We start from the raw sequence: 17,637 nt of genomic DNA on the forward strand, positions 1-17,637 counted from the left end.
CTCTCTCTCTCTCTCTCTCTCTCTCTCTCTCTCTCTCTCTCTCTCTCTTTCTCTCTCTGTCTCTGTCTCTGTGTGTGTATGTGTGTGTTTCCCCTGACTCAGGAATGTCTGGTTAGCAAAATAACTCACAGATGTGATCTGAGCTAAATTCCGATAAAATCTTATTTGGTAGACACATTTGTATTCTGATAAGCTTTAAGAGAAGTCAATACTGATGTTAACTATCATGTCAAAAATTAATTTCTCATGTAGACAAACTAAAATAAACCACTCTCAAGCTCAATTGTCCATAAGAGAGTTCAGACATTTATAGCTTTAAGGGTATTATTAATCATCATCATGATGAGGTATCTAATGAATATTCATGATTTTCCTGGCACTCAACTGATATCGCCTTCCAACTGCATGGGTTTGAGGGTAATTTTATGACCCAAAGGTCATATCAGATACTTGAGTCATCAGGTATTCTGAAAACAACAGTTGCTCTTTGTGATTTTAAGAATAAGGCTTTCAAACAAAGCCAGACCGTTTTCCCAAATGACTTTGGAGACCAGCCCAGATGCTGGACAGCCTGACCCAGCTCACATGCCCTCTGCCTAACCCACAGGCCCCCACCACTGAGCCTGTCACTGTCATATTACTGACACGAGGCTACCTCCCTAAATGTAGCTTCCCTGTCAGGAACCGGCAGCAAGAGCCAAGGCCAGGAAAGAAGTGCAATGACAGGAGTATTCACTCCATGACACTGTTCTGTGGTCTGCAAGGACAAGGCTTGTGATTGTAGCTCCCTGCTCTGCCAACTTCCCTGCCAGGGAGAATACACTGGCAAACAACTGACAAATCCTATTTTAGTTTACAAATCTAATTTTATTTATTTGATTGGTTATTTATTTTATTTCTAATTTTTAATTAGTCTACCTATTTCCCAGAAGAGAGCCAGAATCCACTGCAGCATAGAGCTACCTACATAGCTCATGGGGTACAAAAATGGGCAGGGAGATACAAGATGCTGGAGAAAATTCCAAAGGTGGGCAGAATCAATAATCAGAGAGGGAGCAAGGATTATAAATCAAGCCCAACCCTCATACAATTTCAGGCAGATGCTGAGATCCCAAGATGGTTTGATACAGGGAAATGCGGCAGGCAGTGAAAAAATAGGAAGGTGTAACTGGTGTCTTTACACAGATGCCAAATAGCAGCAGGGTATAGTCCTGGGAAAACTCAGGATCCTGTGGGTAAGGAGGCCCCAGCTAGATGCAGACCTAAGACATTGGAGAGCTTCAGCCAGTGGATACATAAAATGTGGGAGAAATCCCATAAATCCAAGCAGCCTAGGAGGGGATGAGCCACTTGATCCTAAACCAAATCCCCTGAGATCAAACAGGCCACATACAATAATAATAAAGCCACTTATGGCATTGTATGCAGTTTCCGAAATCTCAAACACTTACTTCAGGTTGCATTCAAGATGGCAAAATCCCATGTAATTTGGATAACCCCTTGGAGTTATGTGTGATGGGATCTGATCTGCAAGATTATAACACCCCAGGCTGTTCTTGGTGAATCAGCATGAACAAGACCTTTGGCTTTTCTGCTGATTTAGGATTATGAAATCACCAAACCCGACTCTGCCCACTTCATCCTTTCCAGGGCTCTCAGCCCGTGGGCTATGAAAAAGATCTCATTCTGAGCAACTACACATGCTCACTGAAACATTAGCTGAATCTGGAGCGCTGTGTCCAGACAAAGTGCACTTGAGTCACAGATGACGGCAGGGTTTATTCAAATGCCTCTTCCCCAGAGATTCCCAGGCTGCAGTGCTATGCACTGCCACACAGCCAGGGTGTGTTGTGCGTTAGCTCGTCCAGGCTCATTCAGGGGTCCTTCCATCTTTCACAAAGGTTGTAATACTTTTTTAGACTACAACACTGAGAAATAGTGATTTTTAGAAATTTTTTAAAATACAGAAAAGATAAGCCACAGACTGGGAGAAAACCTGTGCAAAAGACAAATCTGATAAAGATTATTAACTAAATTATACAAACAACTCTTAAAACTCAACAATAAAAAAAACAAGCAAGCAGCTCAATTAATAAATGGACAAAACTGTTGTCTGTTTTTGTTAGTTTTTTGCTTTCAGTTTTATATCCCACATATGAGTGAAGTTACATGCTCTCAATTTTTTCTGACTTATTTGCTTAGCATGATAATCTCAAGGTCCATCCACGTTGTCACAAAAGGCAGTGTTTCATCTTTTCTTATGGCTGAGTAATACTCCATTGTAAATATGTACTACATTTAGTGGTTACCAGAGGGTAAGGGGGAAGGATGGTAGATGAGGGAAAAGGGGCTCAATTATATGGTGATGGAAGGATAAATCACTCTGGATGGTAAATACACAATGCAATATATAGATGATGTATTATAGAAATGTGCACTTGAAACCTATTAATTTTACTAACCAATGTCACCCCAATAAACTTAATAATAAAAAAAAAACAGTAAAGGTAGGAGGAGGTTGAAGAGATTAAAGAGTGTCAAATTATGGTGACACAGGAGACTAAGATTTGGGTGATGGGTACGCAATACAATACACACATAATATAGTATAATACTATACACTTGAAACTTACATAATCTTATTAACCAATATCACCCCAAGTTTAATTTTTAAAAAATTTAAGTAAAAGAATGGGCAAAAGATCTCAAATGACACATTACCAAATATGATATACAAGATGGCAAATAAATATACGAAAAGATGCTCAACATCACACATATTTAGGCAACTGCAAATGAAAATGAGATACCAGTATGTATCTATTAGAATTACTAAATTCCAAAGCGCTGACACCATCAAATGCTAGTGAGAATGTGGAGCAACAGGAACTCTTATTCACTGATTATGGGAATGCAAAATGGCACAGCCACTTTGGAAGGCAATTTGGTGGTTTCTTACAAAACTAAACATATTTTTACCAGACAATCCAGCAATCACACTCCTTGGCATTTACCCAGAGGAGCTGAAAACTTACATCCATACAAAAACCTGCAGAAATGTTTCTAGCAGCTTTGTTCATAATTACCAAAATTTGGAAGCAACCAAGATGTCCTTCAGTGGACATGGTGTGAATGTACACCCACACCATCGAATATTATTCAGCGATAAAAAGAAATGCGCTGTCAAACCATGACAGGACATGGAGGAATTTTAAAAGGATATTGCTTAGTATAATTTCACCTACATGGCATTCTGGAAAAGGTGAAACTATGGTGACAGTAAAAAGATCAGTGGTTACAAGAAGATTTAGGGGAGGGAGGGGTGAATAGGCCTAGAGCGCAGAGGATTTTTAGGACAGAGAAACTATTCTGTATGATACTGTAATGATACCTTTGCCAAAACCTATGGGATGTGCTGCAAGAGAGTGAACCCTAATGCAAACTAGTTTTAGGGGAGGAAAAACGCTTCCTCTGCCCATCTTAGGTTCTCAGCTGAAACTCTGTATTAAAAGAGATTACCAAAAGAAAAACACACAGAAGTTTATGAACATACACATCTCATATATGCATGGGAGAAACTCAGGGAAGAGTTTCAAAGATGTGGCCTCGAATTCAGCCTTATATTGATAGCATTTTCAAAAAAGAAACAACACATTTGTAGAGAAATGACAGGGCAAAGGAAAATAGTTTTAGGCTTCTCAGGCGGCATACTGTGGGAAAGTAAATACACATGGGAAACTAATGACAGGTAGAGGCTAGTTAGTAAAGTTTGTTATGCAGATTCCTTTCCAGTCTGATAAGGGTCTTACCTTAATCATGGGTTGTCCCCACTGATTAAGTTCTGTCCTCCCTGGTAGAGAGGGGAGGAGGGACACCTGTGAAAATTTATGTATTGCTTTTAGGCAGGGAGCTTTTCCTTTCTGTATCTGCTTCTTCTCAAGGCCTTCAGCTCAAAATAATCTTTATGCCAAAGTGATATGTTTTTGGGTAACATATTCTGGTTTCTTTCACTATGGACTTTGGTTGATAATGATCTATGAGTGTTGGTTTTGTGACAAATACACCACACTGATGTGGGACACTGATGGTGGGGAAGGCTATGCATGTGTGGCAGGGAGGGAGCCGATAGGAACTCTAAACTTTCAGCTCAATTTTACTGCGAACCTGAAACCGCTCAAAAAAATAAAGTCTATTAATTTTTGTAAAAAATACAGAAAAGCACAAAGAGGAAAAAGATGGGGCCACAATCCTTCTACCTTTCTCATCTTTTAAAAATGCATTTAGTTTTTTAAGTTAACGGAAATACACAGCCATTCCCCAAGAAAACTGTTCTAAGTTCAAGACCCCTAAGCCTTAAGGGGTCTAAAAAAAACTAATCTAAGACTATCTATTACTAGTAGTGATACTAGTAATTATTGACAGTAATAAAAATAATAACTTAAGTACTGTATTTCCTGTGAGATCAGCAGAGATTTTACTGAAGAGTGTCAACAAAGATCTATAAAATAGTGCAATTAAAAATAATATCCATCTGAGGCATGGTATTTATTAACACAGAATGCTAAGAGATTTTCAGTGTCTCCTATAATCTACAAAACAACCTCAGTCTATAAATTAGGAAACTAATAAACAATATGCTCAAAGTCACCCAGCTAATAAGTGGTAAAGATGGAGTTCAAGCTCAGATCAGCAGAATTCCAAAGCTTAAGTGGGTTCTTAAGGCTGTCACTGCACCAGCTACATCAGAGCCATCTACATAGAGAACAGTTCTATTGTTGAGGAATGATGATTTTTTTATGGGTCTTGATTCTGGGTATGGAAGGTGAAAAGATGATGAATGGGTTGCAGGTGTGAGTCAAAGCAAGAAGATGACTTTAATTCCTTTTTATCTAGCCACATTTAAAAAAATTGCTTATTGACTGCAGTGGACAACTTTATCATTAAGAATGGAGAAGAATAGACCTGATTTCTAGCTATACCACTAGTTTCCAAAACAAAGGTGAGCATGTATTTGTATGTATAATACTCTGTGCTGTGGCTCAGAAGCAATTTACTGTTCCATGTGAATAGAACACTCATTATGTTAATGTATTTCCTAATAAAAACGAATTTCCAATTAGATCATTTCCTAACGAAAACAAATGTATTGTTTCATTAAGTTCCATCTCCCATTTTCTCAAGCTTGCTTGAGATGAATTGCAACCTCATTGATTAGAATAGATGTTTATATAACCAATCCACCATTTCAAGATACTGGAAGCATTTATATATTCATTCTCTTATACCACTTTAATAAATATTTAGGTTAAAATATCAATCATGGAATTAAATTGGTGGGATGATAGGTAGGGAAAAGGCAATTGAATCAAGTATGTTCTTTTAGTTAGTAATCTGCCATACTGCAAATTAGTGTAGGTAAATGATAAAATTGTAAGCTCCCTTAAAAATAAGATCAATTAATCCAAAAGCTCAGTGAATCAAAGGATATACTTAAAAGCACAAAGTTTCTTTGAAACTAGCATTGCAAGGAGATAGAAATCATTTACAAACCCACCAAGATATGCCATCAGTTGACCTCTGTCGGCTGATGGAAAAGAATCTCAGAATTACCATCTCCCACTCAAAAAAGTCAACATTCTTTTTAGCATATTCTTTTTAGTATATGAGGTTACTGATTTGAGATTGCTGTATGAGGGCGCAATGTGGGGGAAATTGAAGGACAGAGAGCCATAAGACTGACAGAAAGTTATGGTCTTGATTCTGCTTCAAGTTCCTTCTACCCCACATTCATGCTATCTACGTTCTGGTCTCAGTTTGGCCATTAACTGGCTGCAAGACTTTGGAAAATGCAATTCCCTTCTTTATCCTTCAGTGTTCTCATATTTTCTTGTCATTTTGTTTGAGGCCTGGGGACACTGTCATAGTCAGTAGTTATCATTTCCCCAATGTAGGAAACGTCTTATATGTCTCTAAAGGAAAACTCACCTGCTCTGAAACTCCTTCTCCATAGCGGAGCAAAGTCACAAAATGCTCACAGTTGTTGGCCAGTATGTCATACTCCACCTCTTGTCCAATAACAAACTCTGACCGTTGCATGACTTCTTCTATGGGGAGAGGAGGGTGTGTTTCATCGTATTTATTGTTTATTCTGAATGTGTCATTTCCTGCAACATCTTTCAAGAGTTGCATCTTCACCAGGGCCTTTCTGCTGAATACAGACTTGGCGCTTGTAAATGATGCAGGAATGCCGTCCTCTATAAGGAGAGTTCTGGTTAGCAAGATACAGTGACCCAACCCAATGAACTCCAGTGCCATCTAAAGACTTTGAAAGCCGTGGGATAACTAAACCCAGCTGTTCCCAACTTATCTTCAAACGAGGAAACACTTAATCTTACCAGCCTTAAGCACTCATTGTAATTTATCAATAACACTTATTCAGTACTGAATGAGTGAAAATGTAAGAAATCTTTTGAAAACCTGTATCTCTTCATTGAACAAATTGGGTAGAAAACTATCCATTCCTGAGTAATAAGTTATCTATTATATTATTATTATTATTAATCTTGGTATATGTATCTAACAGTACAGATAAGACCATTGCCCACGTTTTTTTCTATTAAGTAGTCTCTTTTTCAGCAAGTGAATCCTTCCCAATTACTATCACTGGGCTTTAGTAGTAATTCATTATGATTAGTAGGACTGTCCTAGCAACCAAGCTGCACTCCTTACCCTCACCTCCACTTTTTACACTTACTGTTTTAACGAGGCTTCAATTGGGGTCCAATTTGAAATCTGCATGGGGTCAGGTGGGGGCAGGTGGGGACACTGATTTTGTCTTGCCAAGAATTTAAGTCTTGCCAAGAATTTAAGTCTTGGCCAAGAAATCATGTCCTGAATTGACCCTAACCTAGATGCACTGTCTGCTAGATGTGGCCCCATGCTGTGGCTTACCCACCTGTTCTAATGCTCCGTGCCGGCACTCCATCTTAACTTACTGTATGAGGAAGCATTTGCCTAAGACTGCCAGGGACCTTTGTGTCCTGACCTGCCACAGTCAGTGTCTGATGTGGGACAGACGATTCCCCAGTGTTGACTTCTAATGCCAGGCTCTGGTCCCTCTCCATCTGCCCAAGACTGCTATGCTTGGCCATTATTCTAATAAATCACAAGAGGAAAGGTCTCTATATAACCAGTGTTTAGACACTATCCCTTTTAGTAATGACTGGAAGCAAACTTCATTTTCCACTCCTCTTTTTTTCTATCCTTCAAGCACCTTTCCATTGGAGCAGCATTTCCAGTTAGTGTGTTACACATTGAAAGTCCTTACACATTACAAGTTCTTAGAGTATAAATATCCTAGTTCGAATTAGAATTACTGATCCCTTTTTTTTTTAACTAGTCTGAAGCAATCAATTTACAGATAAGGAAATTGAAGGTTAACTGACATGAAACAGGAACAGGAATTGAATTTCAGTCTACAGGATCAAAGCTCAGTACTTGCACCACATAAAATTAATATGGAGCTTAAGATGCGAAAATAAAGAAACAGCATCAACATCTCATATTATTTTTCAGATGTGAAAAACTGCAGAAATAACGTAGAGTTGCTAAGTGTTAATTACTAGGCTGTGCAGAAACTGCCAGCTCTGCACAATAAATGTCACTTTATTTGCCATTTCCATTTTCAATATTCTAGAACAAGAGACAGATATCTCAAAATATTGCAAAAACTACTTCATTAGAAATTCTCAGAAGTTCTCAGGTAAGTTTGACTTAGGCCTATAAATATTTCTTTTTAAAGATATCTTGAGGAAAAAAATACTCTAGGCTATTTGTTATTTGCATATATTTTTCTTAATAAATTTGTGCTCATTTTGAAGCATTTAGAAAATGCATAAAAATACAGCAAAAACATGTAAATATAAATCACCCATTATCCTGTTATCCAGAAGTAACTACTATTTTTTTTATGTACTTCTATTATGTTTTTCATTAACACATGCATAGGTACATGTATGTGTATATATTCATGTGTTTATATTATTTCTTTGCAAACTGGTTATCACATGACATGTTGCATTTTAATCAGGAATTTTCAAATAAAATATCATACAGGGATCATCTCTCATGCAATCAAACATGTCCAGAAATGTGATTTTTAATGGCTCTTATAGTGGCTATTGTTTTTGTCTATCTAGCACCCCATCTGACCACTGCCTCTATCTTTCTGAAAAAGACTCTGTGTGGACAATCAGTATCCTATTCTCCAGGTTACAGTGATGGCCCAGTGATGGGCCCCACAGTGGACAAATTAGAGTCATTCTCCATGATTTTTCTAACTACAACAGGCAGGCATTAGCTACTGCTACTAATGGTTTCACAAGATTATAAAAATAAGAGCTAAGGATGCTGATAGTCATCAGTTCAGCTTCTTAGAGAGACATGGCTGGAAGAATGAGGAAAGCAGATAGAAAAAAATGCAGATGCAAAACAGAGAGTCTTGTGCTCATACCCCTCGACCTACGCATCCCTGAGGCCAGCACCATCACTGAACTTTCTATAGCTTCCTTCAGTGAAGCAATGAGTTTGCCTGTTTGTTTAAGCTAATTTTAGTTTGACTTCTGTTACTTCAAACTAAAGAATTCTGCCAAACACAGATGCATAATATTTTGTGGCTAAATAATGTTTAACCATTCCCCTATTAAACATTAAGCCATTGTCTATTTTTTAAACCCTTATAAATGAGATGACATAAACATTCTTATACAGAAGTGTTTGTCTACATCTCTGTAGGCATTTCCCAAGAATAGATTCATAGAAGTACAATTATAGGATCAGAGCATGTGAATTCTTTTAAGCCTCTTAACTTATATTATTAAATTGTTTTCATGAACTATTTTATTAACTTACATTTCTATCAACAATATCCTTGTGTTCATTTCTTTACACCCTTAACAACACTGTTATTTTATTTTTTTTTAGCTGAGCCATCCTACCACCTGTTGGTAGCTCAGCGGCAGCTCAGCTTGGGCCGGGAATCGAACCGGCAACCCTGTTGCTCAGAGCTCACTCTCTTGAGCGAGCTATTAACCAATTGAGCCACTCGGCCGGCCCCTCATTGTTATTTTTTTTTAACCTTTGCTAATGTGATAGGAATAAAATCAGTCATTTTATTTTATAATTCTTAAATGACCAGAAAGTTGAAGCCTTTAAAGATAGGCATTGGCTTTTGCTTTTCTTCCTCTACAAATTGTTCACAACTCTTTACCCATTTGTTTTTTGGAATCTGGCTGTTTGCTATTGCCATGGCCTCAGAAACTCTTTTTCCAGATATCATCTGTCTGGTTTCGTCATCTCTTTCAATTTGTTTTACAAATGTTACTGTCTTATGAGATTTTCCTGATCACCTCATTAAAATTACAGTATCCCCCAACCTCCAGCATTTCCTATCCCACTTCTATGATTTATTTTCTCCATATAACTAATCTCTATTCTAACGCTGCTGTTTTGTTGACAGCCTCCTCTCTCTCTCTCTCTCTCCCTCTCTCTCGCTCCATCTCTCTCTCTCTCTCTCTCTCTCTCTCTCTCTCTCTCTCTCTCTCTCCCCCATCTCCCCGCCCCCAACTCCCTCCCTCCTTCCCTCTCTCCTTCTTTCCAGGGAGAGGTTTAAGTAGCATTTGGCACACGCTGGGTAATCTATAAATAGGTGCTGAATGAATTGAAATAATCTATGTGATATATAAAGACATGGACTCTTGTCATGTTTGTGGCAAATATTTTCTCCAGCTTATGATTTACTTTTTTATTGTTTTATTTTTAAACCAGAAATTTTAAATTTTGATGTTTGATTGGCCTTCATGATTTCTTCAATGCCACTTTGGTCTTAAAATACCCTTCTTTAAACCTAGATCAGTTATATTTATACACTTTATACGTTTCACATCTATTTTGTTTTATATTGTGATTTTGTTCATGATTCCTTCTGTAACAAGAAAACTGAAAAGCTCCCAGGAGCTGCTGGAAACAAACCTTACCTAGAGGTGCTATGTTGATAACATAACCATCACCCAAGTACAGGGCCCAGTGCTGATAGGCAGGACGAAACACTTCAATCAAGTCCCCTGGCTGGGGGTTGCCAGGATAGTTCAAACTAAAGCAATCATTAAACGCCATCTGTAATGACAGACACAAACACCGTCTAGCTGATACAACTTCCCAAAAGAAAATCAGTTTAGGACTTCCATAGAAGCATAGGGAGACAGGATTTATTGAGATTGAACTCCTTATTAAAGACAGGCTCACACCCCTGTCCTTTTCTTTGAATGATTCCAACACTGCATTATGTGGACAAGTGGACAAGTGGAGAAAGAATTGTCTGCTATTGTTTAATTTTCTATCGCAATACTTCTCATCCTGATGAACCCCAGGGTTCCTTTATTATAATAAGCATTTTATAACTCTGTTTTTAAATTCAGAAATTCACGGATAATATAATTGATGTATACACAAAATTGCAAATATATTGATATGATACCCTATTTGGAATAGAAAAGGGAAGGAAATTTATATGGATACCTGCTTTACTATGTAAATGCTCAGTCCATGACTACACAAAATGACATAATAAAGTATCTATATGGTTGCCTTACTGTGCATAAAAAGTCAGGATTCAGAGTAGAAGAGAAGTCTTTCAGCCTTTCATACAGCAGCAGAGTAAAATCAAAAGAGCAGAGGCATAGATGAATGTTAATATTCTGTATACCTTGTATTGCAAAACTTACTCTGTGAGTTAATCTAAGCAGACATAAGATCCACACTCAGATGAGTGTCCACAGATATTCAGGCATCCTATAGGATCCAGGGCATGCCTTCCTTGTGCCGAACTGTGCTGCACATGCCTAGGCACTCTGGCCTCCACCCGCTAAATATCAGTAAATGCCCTTTGTCATTGTCACAACCACAAACACCCCCACAGATTTCTACATTCCCCCTGGTTACTCCCTGATTCCTTGCTGATTCCAGAAATAGTGCAGGGTGGTCAGTGTAGAAGCAGGGTTACTTGGAAGGTGGGGGAACGCATCATATGATGACTATGTCTGAAAATTCTAAGTTTGGTAGGGGTTTTTTTCCCTTTAAAATCAATTATTTTCAGAAAAGAAAAAAAACATATGTTTCTGACAGACTCTTATGGAGGGTTCCATTTTCTATGTATGCCACAGAAGTAGAATGACTCAGAAGAGGAAGTTACGTGCGTCCATCAATAATCACAAGGGGATTTAATGCTGTATCCACATTGAATATTTAATTGACAACAGAACGTTCCTCATCATCTCTCACTCTAATGCAGATATGTACGCTCATTTACAGACTAAATCCAAGTGCCAGGAAGGGAAATTTCCAAATCACCTAAAGTATAACTATAATAGCATAGGCTAAGGACTTGAGAAGACAGGCTATCACTTTTCTGGCACTCTAAAAGTCTCTTTTACAACAATTAGTATTGGAAGGGAGTTTGCCCAACTATTTGTATGCCATCTGTTGAAAATTTTAATCATCACACTGGTGCAGAAATGTGGCCAAATGTAAGCTGCCCATCTGTTTAAAAATAACTATTAAAACAACTTTATGGAAACCATGAAGTCTAACCACCCTCTCAAATATGTTTGTGTCTTATTAATATGGCAGTTCACAATTTGGCCACGTGGGTACTAAAAGGAAAAACAGACAATATATTAGAATACAAACAAACACACTTCCCATCAATAGCAATCAGCAGGCACACACAGCTGCCTCTAGAATCCAGAGACCTACACAAGCTTACAGTAATAACCACCATTGGAACAGAGAGCACTGTATAGTGTGACATTTTTTCCAAATGCACTCTCAATTAACCCCATTTCATTTTTTAAAAACCTACAACTATTTGGATTTATTATGTGATTAACCCATTTTACAGGTTAAAAATGCGACAGTAGAAAGAAAATGCCAACTTTTGGAAAACACCCACAGAAATCTTTATACTATAAAATATAGAGGAAAACAACTGGACTAGGTGTTAAAAATGGCAGCTCTTGTATCAGGTCCTATTACATGCCAGTTCTGTCAGTTTGGGAAATCATTCAAATCACCTGAGTCTCAGTTTCATTATGAAGGCAGGCATAAGAAAGCATAAGGCAGTCTGAATTGTGGTTTCAAAAAGCTGTTGCAAGTGCTTCATGAACTGGCAAGAGCGAGGCAGGTAAATGGTAAGAGAGAGAGAGGGCTGTTTGTAAAGGTTGAGAGTCTCATTCCTGGCTTAGGTGTGATTCTAGTTCCTTAGCCTCTCTTTCAGCCACGATAATTCTGTGGAGTGAATGATTCCACTACAAAATTTTAATATAGTTAACACATTTTAAATTCTGACATCTAACTTGTAAACTGATTTATGAAACATATGTTAATTGATTTCATGAAGCCTATCGTACTTATAAAGAGGGATGACAAGGGTAACAAGGAAAATGTTTCATATGAGTAAGATCTCAAGAAACTAACGGGGGATCCTGAAGGCAAATACATAAGGGGAAAGTGATTTCTGACACCAAACATTTAGAATCACAGCAATTTACTGCAGAGAGGTCCTTCAGATATTACCTAACTCTTTTCCAAACTTGTTTTTAGCAGTGGGGTCCTGTATCAAACCAGATTATCAGACGACCCACAAAAATGTAAAACCTGAAAAAGCGGCCCTGCCCTGGACAAAGTCGGGGAGGGGCATGATCGCCCCACCTTCTCCACATTCCTGCTGTTACGGAGGCTCCTGGGACCCCAGGCCTTCCAGAAAGGAGCCTGAATAACACCCACCTAGTCCCCCAGTGCAACCCCCTCATTTTTCAGACAGAGGAAACAGGACAAGGCAGGTAAGTTGACTTGCCCAAGGTCACACGGTATTTTACAGATTTTCGACAAATGGTGCTGGAGCACTTGGACTTTCACTGGGAAAAAAAAAAGAAAAGAAAAAGGAAAAAAAAACCTCAACCTAAGTCTCATATGTATACAAAAGCATAATTCAAAATGGATCATGGACTAAATGTAAAATGTAAAACTCTAAAACACAGGGGGAAAAAAAACACAGAGGAGAAGATCCTCAGGATCTGGGTTAAACAGAGTTCTTAGACTTGATACCAAAAGGACTGTCCATAAAAGGAAAAACTGACAATTAGATGACCTCGAAATTAAAAACATTTTCACTGTAAAAGCTCTGCTAAAAGGGCAAAAAGATAAGCTATGGAGCAGGAGAAAATAGTACTCATAAACCACATATCCAAGAAAACACTAGCATGAAGAACATATGAAGAACTGTCAAAACTGAGCAATAAACAAGCAACGAATCCAATTAGAACTTGAGCAAAAGACACGAAGACACCTTTTATCAAAGAAGAGATGCAGATGTCAAGTAAGCCATGGTAAACATCACTAGACATTATGGAAAGGCAGATTAAAACTACAATGAGATAGCACAATGAGATAGTGACCCCAGAAAATGCTGGCAAGGATGAAGAATAGCTGGATCATTCATTCATTGCTGGTGAAAATATAAAATGGTACAGCCACTCTGAACGAAGTGGGCAACTTCTTTAAAATCTTAACGACCACATGACCCAGCAATTGCACTTCTAGCCATTTATCCCAGGGACTGAGGACAATGAAGACTTACATTCGCACAAAAACCTGTATGAAAATGTTTATAGCAGCTTATAACATAGTAGCCCAAAACTGGAAACAACCCAGATGACCTTCAATAGGTGAAGAGTTAACCAAATTGTGGCACAGCCCTACTATGGAATACTACTACTAAGGAATAAAAAGGAACAAAGTGTTGATACCTACAATGACCTAGCTGAATCTCCAGAGAATTATGCTGAGTGAAAACAGCCAATGACAAAGGGGTATATAATGCATAGTTCTATTTATATAATAATTTCCAAATGACAAAATTATAATAATAGGGAACAAATAGTGATTGCCAGGGGTTAAGGAAGTGATGAGAGAGAGTGAGGTGGGCGTGGCTATAAAAAAGGCAACGTGAGAGCATCTAGTGGTGACAGAAATACCCTGCCATCTGCATTGTGTCAATGTTAGTCTCCTGGTTGTGACATTGTGCTGTAGTTCTGCAAGATGTTACTATTGGAGGAATTGGATAAATGCACAAGGGATCTTTCTGTATTATTTCTTAAAAACTGCATGTGAAAATACAATTACTTTTAAAAAAATAATTAAAAAAAAGAACGACCAATGATTTTTTTTTTTTTTAACAAAGCACAGAAGAGAACCAACATGGTTCTCTATGGAAGTTATAGTGAGGCTGTTTTGAGCTGTATATGAGGAAACTTTTTCTCTCATTGAAGGTGACCCAATACTGGAATGGAGCACCTGTGTAGACAGCAGTTTCTGTCACTGGGAATATTTAGGCACAGTCAAGGTTGATAAAAATAAGACTTCCATGGTGGGGGGGCAGGGGGAGTGGTCTCAGGGTAAGGAGGCCGTCTAAGGTCCCTTGCAATTCTAATGTTCTTCCATTCTATTTTCCAGAAATTATGCTAAGTGTAATCCTCCAATCATCACCACATAATAGGCATACTTATTTCCTCCATTTTAAAGATGAGGAACCTGATGTTCATAGCAGTTCAGGAACTCACCCCAAATCACACACAGGAAAGCACAGAACCCACACCTGGACCCTGATTAGCCTACCTCCAAGGTCAGGCTCCTAATCCTAACTGCTTCTCTCCATGTACACCATACTGCCTCCCTCGCTGACATTTCTGCAACTCTTCTCGCACATGGTTAGACTAGTTAACAACTGTGAGCTAATTATTATGATCACCATTTCACGGATGAGGAATCTGAAACTACATGAGTTAAGTATCAGGCCCAAAGTCACACAGGTAGTGAGAGAACTAGAATTCAGTTCCAGGTCTGTCTCCTTATTCTAGACTGCACGGTCTCTTGTTACACCACTGATCAATACCATTCACCAAAGGAATTGCTACTAGACAACACTTTGTCTTTTCCCTCTTTCCAAATACGTATTAGAAAGAGAAGCTGCAAAGCACACAGAATATACATTTCATGTAACAACAACAGGAAGTTTTAAAAATATTCATATGTGGAAGCAGTGAATAATGAGAAGTGGGGTCTTGGGTAACACCTGCTCTGCTCCTGCAGGGGTGGTGTCAAGGTGGGGCTAAAAGTATCTAGAAGATACCCAGACGCAGACCTTAGGAAAATAGCTATAACCTGTCTGTTTGGGTAATTTGATTTACATTGACCACATCTTCCCATTTTATTCAGGCACAAGTATGTAATGTAGCACTTCATAAATACGATAACGCAGAACCAATTAATGATCTATTTATAAAGTCCTCTACTGCAATCTCTGTGTGTCACCTTGAAGGTAAAAAATACTTCATTTTAACAGTTGTTTAGCTAGTTTATAATAAAGAGTGGCATGAAAGTTAAGTCTCTAATCTTTGTACAAGAAATTTCCTGTTTCAACTGCCAAAACAGGCTGCCCTGTTTATAGGTCCATGTTGGTGGTCCCTGGGGACGCATCAGAAAAAATAACTACCCCCCTACACAAACAGGCTGATTAACTGCTGCTTATGTCCATGAGGCCACCAGTTTTACAGGAATACTAAGAGCACTTTTTCATAAACTGCTCCCGAGAACGCTACTAGAAGTCTGAAACAGGATCACAGGTTATCCCTACAGTCCAACAGTCTCCCCTTTCAGTTCGGACCCTTTCTCACTCCAGCTGCGCTTTTTATCCTAAGTCCTGCTGCACTGAGATGGCTCCATAAAGCCCTGTGCTTCCAGACTGACTGATTCACAGACCCTCATAGCTGGAAGGATCCTTGCTCCAACATCTTTACTCTCCAGCTAAGGGTTCCACCCCTAGCCACATGAACCATCCGCAATCACTGCACTGTCATTCTCTGCTTGGAATCCCTCCAAAGCTCCCCACGACTGACTCCCCACCTTGTCCCCTCTATAATCATGGCCTCCTTATCCACTCCTACATTCTAGGCAAACCAAACTATTCCTATTCCTTACACTCACCTGGAATTTTGTTGTCAACACTGAAAATTCTACCTGGCATGCACTGCCCGTTTCCAAATGCCCTCAAATGACCCACTCCTGGGCAGATGCCACCCCTTCCCTGGGGTCTTCCTTCAGTCAGCCAGAAATGACATCTCCTGAGTTTCCACGGTTCCTTGTATCTGACGCCCATGGAGTTTCCCACACCTGCCTCAATTACTGGTGTCTGGGGAAATTTCCCTTTTGCTCCATGTGGGAGGACTGGTCCTTGTTTAATCTCTGTACCTCCAGTTTCCTGCAGCGTGTCTGACACAAATAACTGTGGAGCAAATGTTTAATGAATCAAGGAAAGCGGAGCCCAAAATCAAGGACAGAGTGGCTGGGCTTTTCCTACGCTAAATCATATTCCTAGTCCGGAATGCCAAAGTAATACCACCACCCATATTTCCAAAATCTAAGATTTTATAATGTATTATTATTATTCATTTCCACTTCAGTGAGGATGGTAGGTTTATAAAGCCTTGGTAAGCCAGACCCAGTTTCTAGTCGCAGCTCTGCCAGTCGGCTCTCCCACTTGTAAAAGAGAGGAGTACCGGTTAGATTATACAGATGATCTCTACTAGCCATCCGAGCTTTTCCCATGACAGTTGGTTCAAACAAGGTTGTCTGGGAGCCTGGAAGTCCTCCCTCCCTATCCCCGCACACCTCATTCTTAAGCCGGGGTTGTCTTCCCCCACCAGTGGCAGTTCCGGGGGAAGAGGGTGTCCTGGGGTCACCCTGGCCTTGCAGCTGCTGCCCTCTTGCTAGTGGCCATGGGCCAACTCCATCTGCTATGGGCGGAGGTACAACCAACAGCAACCGACTCCCAATCCAGGGAGGTCTTCAGCGCCAACGCCTGCCCCAGCGCGTGGAGATGCCCCAGCGCCTGTGACACCAGCGCATGCGTCACCGCAGGGTTGGGGGGGGTGCCCTCCGCCCACCTGCTCTTACACCACGAACCGCCCCTCCGCACATGCACCGCACTCATAGACGCCCAAGCCCAGCAGTGAAAACGCAGCCCTGGTGCAGCGCCTAAGCAATGACACTCCTTCCAGCCTCTGGGACATCCCTGCCCCAACTTTTATGACTGTGTTAGGCGCTGCGGCTATCAAGTTAACTTGTTTTGTTGCTCCTAGAAATGTTCACATACACATACGAATACACATCACACCCACTAGAAATACGACCCCTTCTAGCTCTACACAGGCTCCTTTATTCCAGCGGGGAAAATCCTGGTCCCTGAGCCCTACGAAAGCATCTCTGTCTTTGACTCAGCAAAGGTGGGAAGAAGGGTGGCCGTAAAAAACCTCCCTGCTTCGCTCCACACACAGCCTACACCATATGTGCTTGTGAGCCTGACCCAGCACACAGACGCTGTGAGGACACACACGGAACCGCTCCCTTTGGACCCCTCCCGGCCACCACCCTCCAGCCTAAGATCAACTTCAGAATGGGAACACAGGAGAAAGGACAAAACAGAAAAGAAGGGCACACAGGTCCCTAGACCTCCAGATACCAGTC

At 39.8% G+C, this 17,637-nt stretch overlaps 1 protein-coding gene across 1 annotated transcript in view; it reads right to left on the reverse strand.

Annotated features, from left to right (window-relative positions):
* PLAAT1 (phospholipase A and acyltransferase 1) overlaps positions 1-17,637 on the reverse strand; it is a 21,937-nt gene that overhangs the window by 4,140 nt on the left and 160 nt on the right. The window contains exons 2-3 of the mRNA XM_019631023.1: positions 10,035-10,173; positions 5,986-6,254 (exon numbers count right to left, since the gene is read on the reverse strand). Of these exons, the coding sequence (XP_019486568.1) occupies positions 5,986-6,254; positions 10,035-10,173 (408 nt within the window). The remainder of the gene's footprint in view (positions 1-5,985; positions 6,255-10,034; positions 10,174-17,637) is intronic.

The sequence above is a fragment of the Hipposideros armiger genome, unplaced genomic scaffold (genome assembly GCF_001890085.2).
Source record: "Hipposideros armiger isolate ML-2016 unplaced genomic scaffold, ASM189008v1 scaffold_971, whole genome shotgun sequence".
Taxonomy (NCBI): domain Eukaryota; kingdom Metazoa; phylum Chordata; class Mammalia; order Chiroptera; family Hipposideridae; genus Hipposideros; species Hipposideros armiger.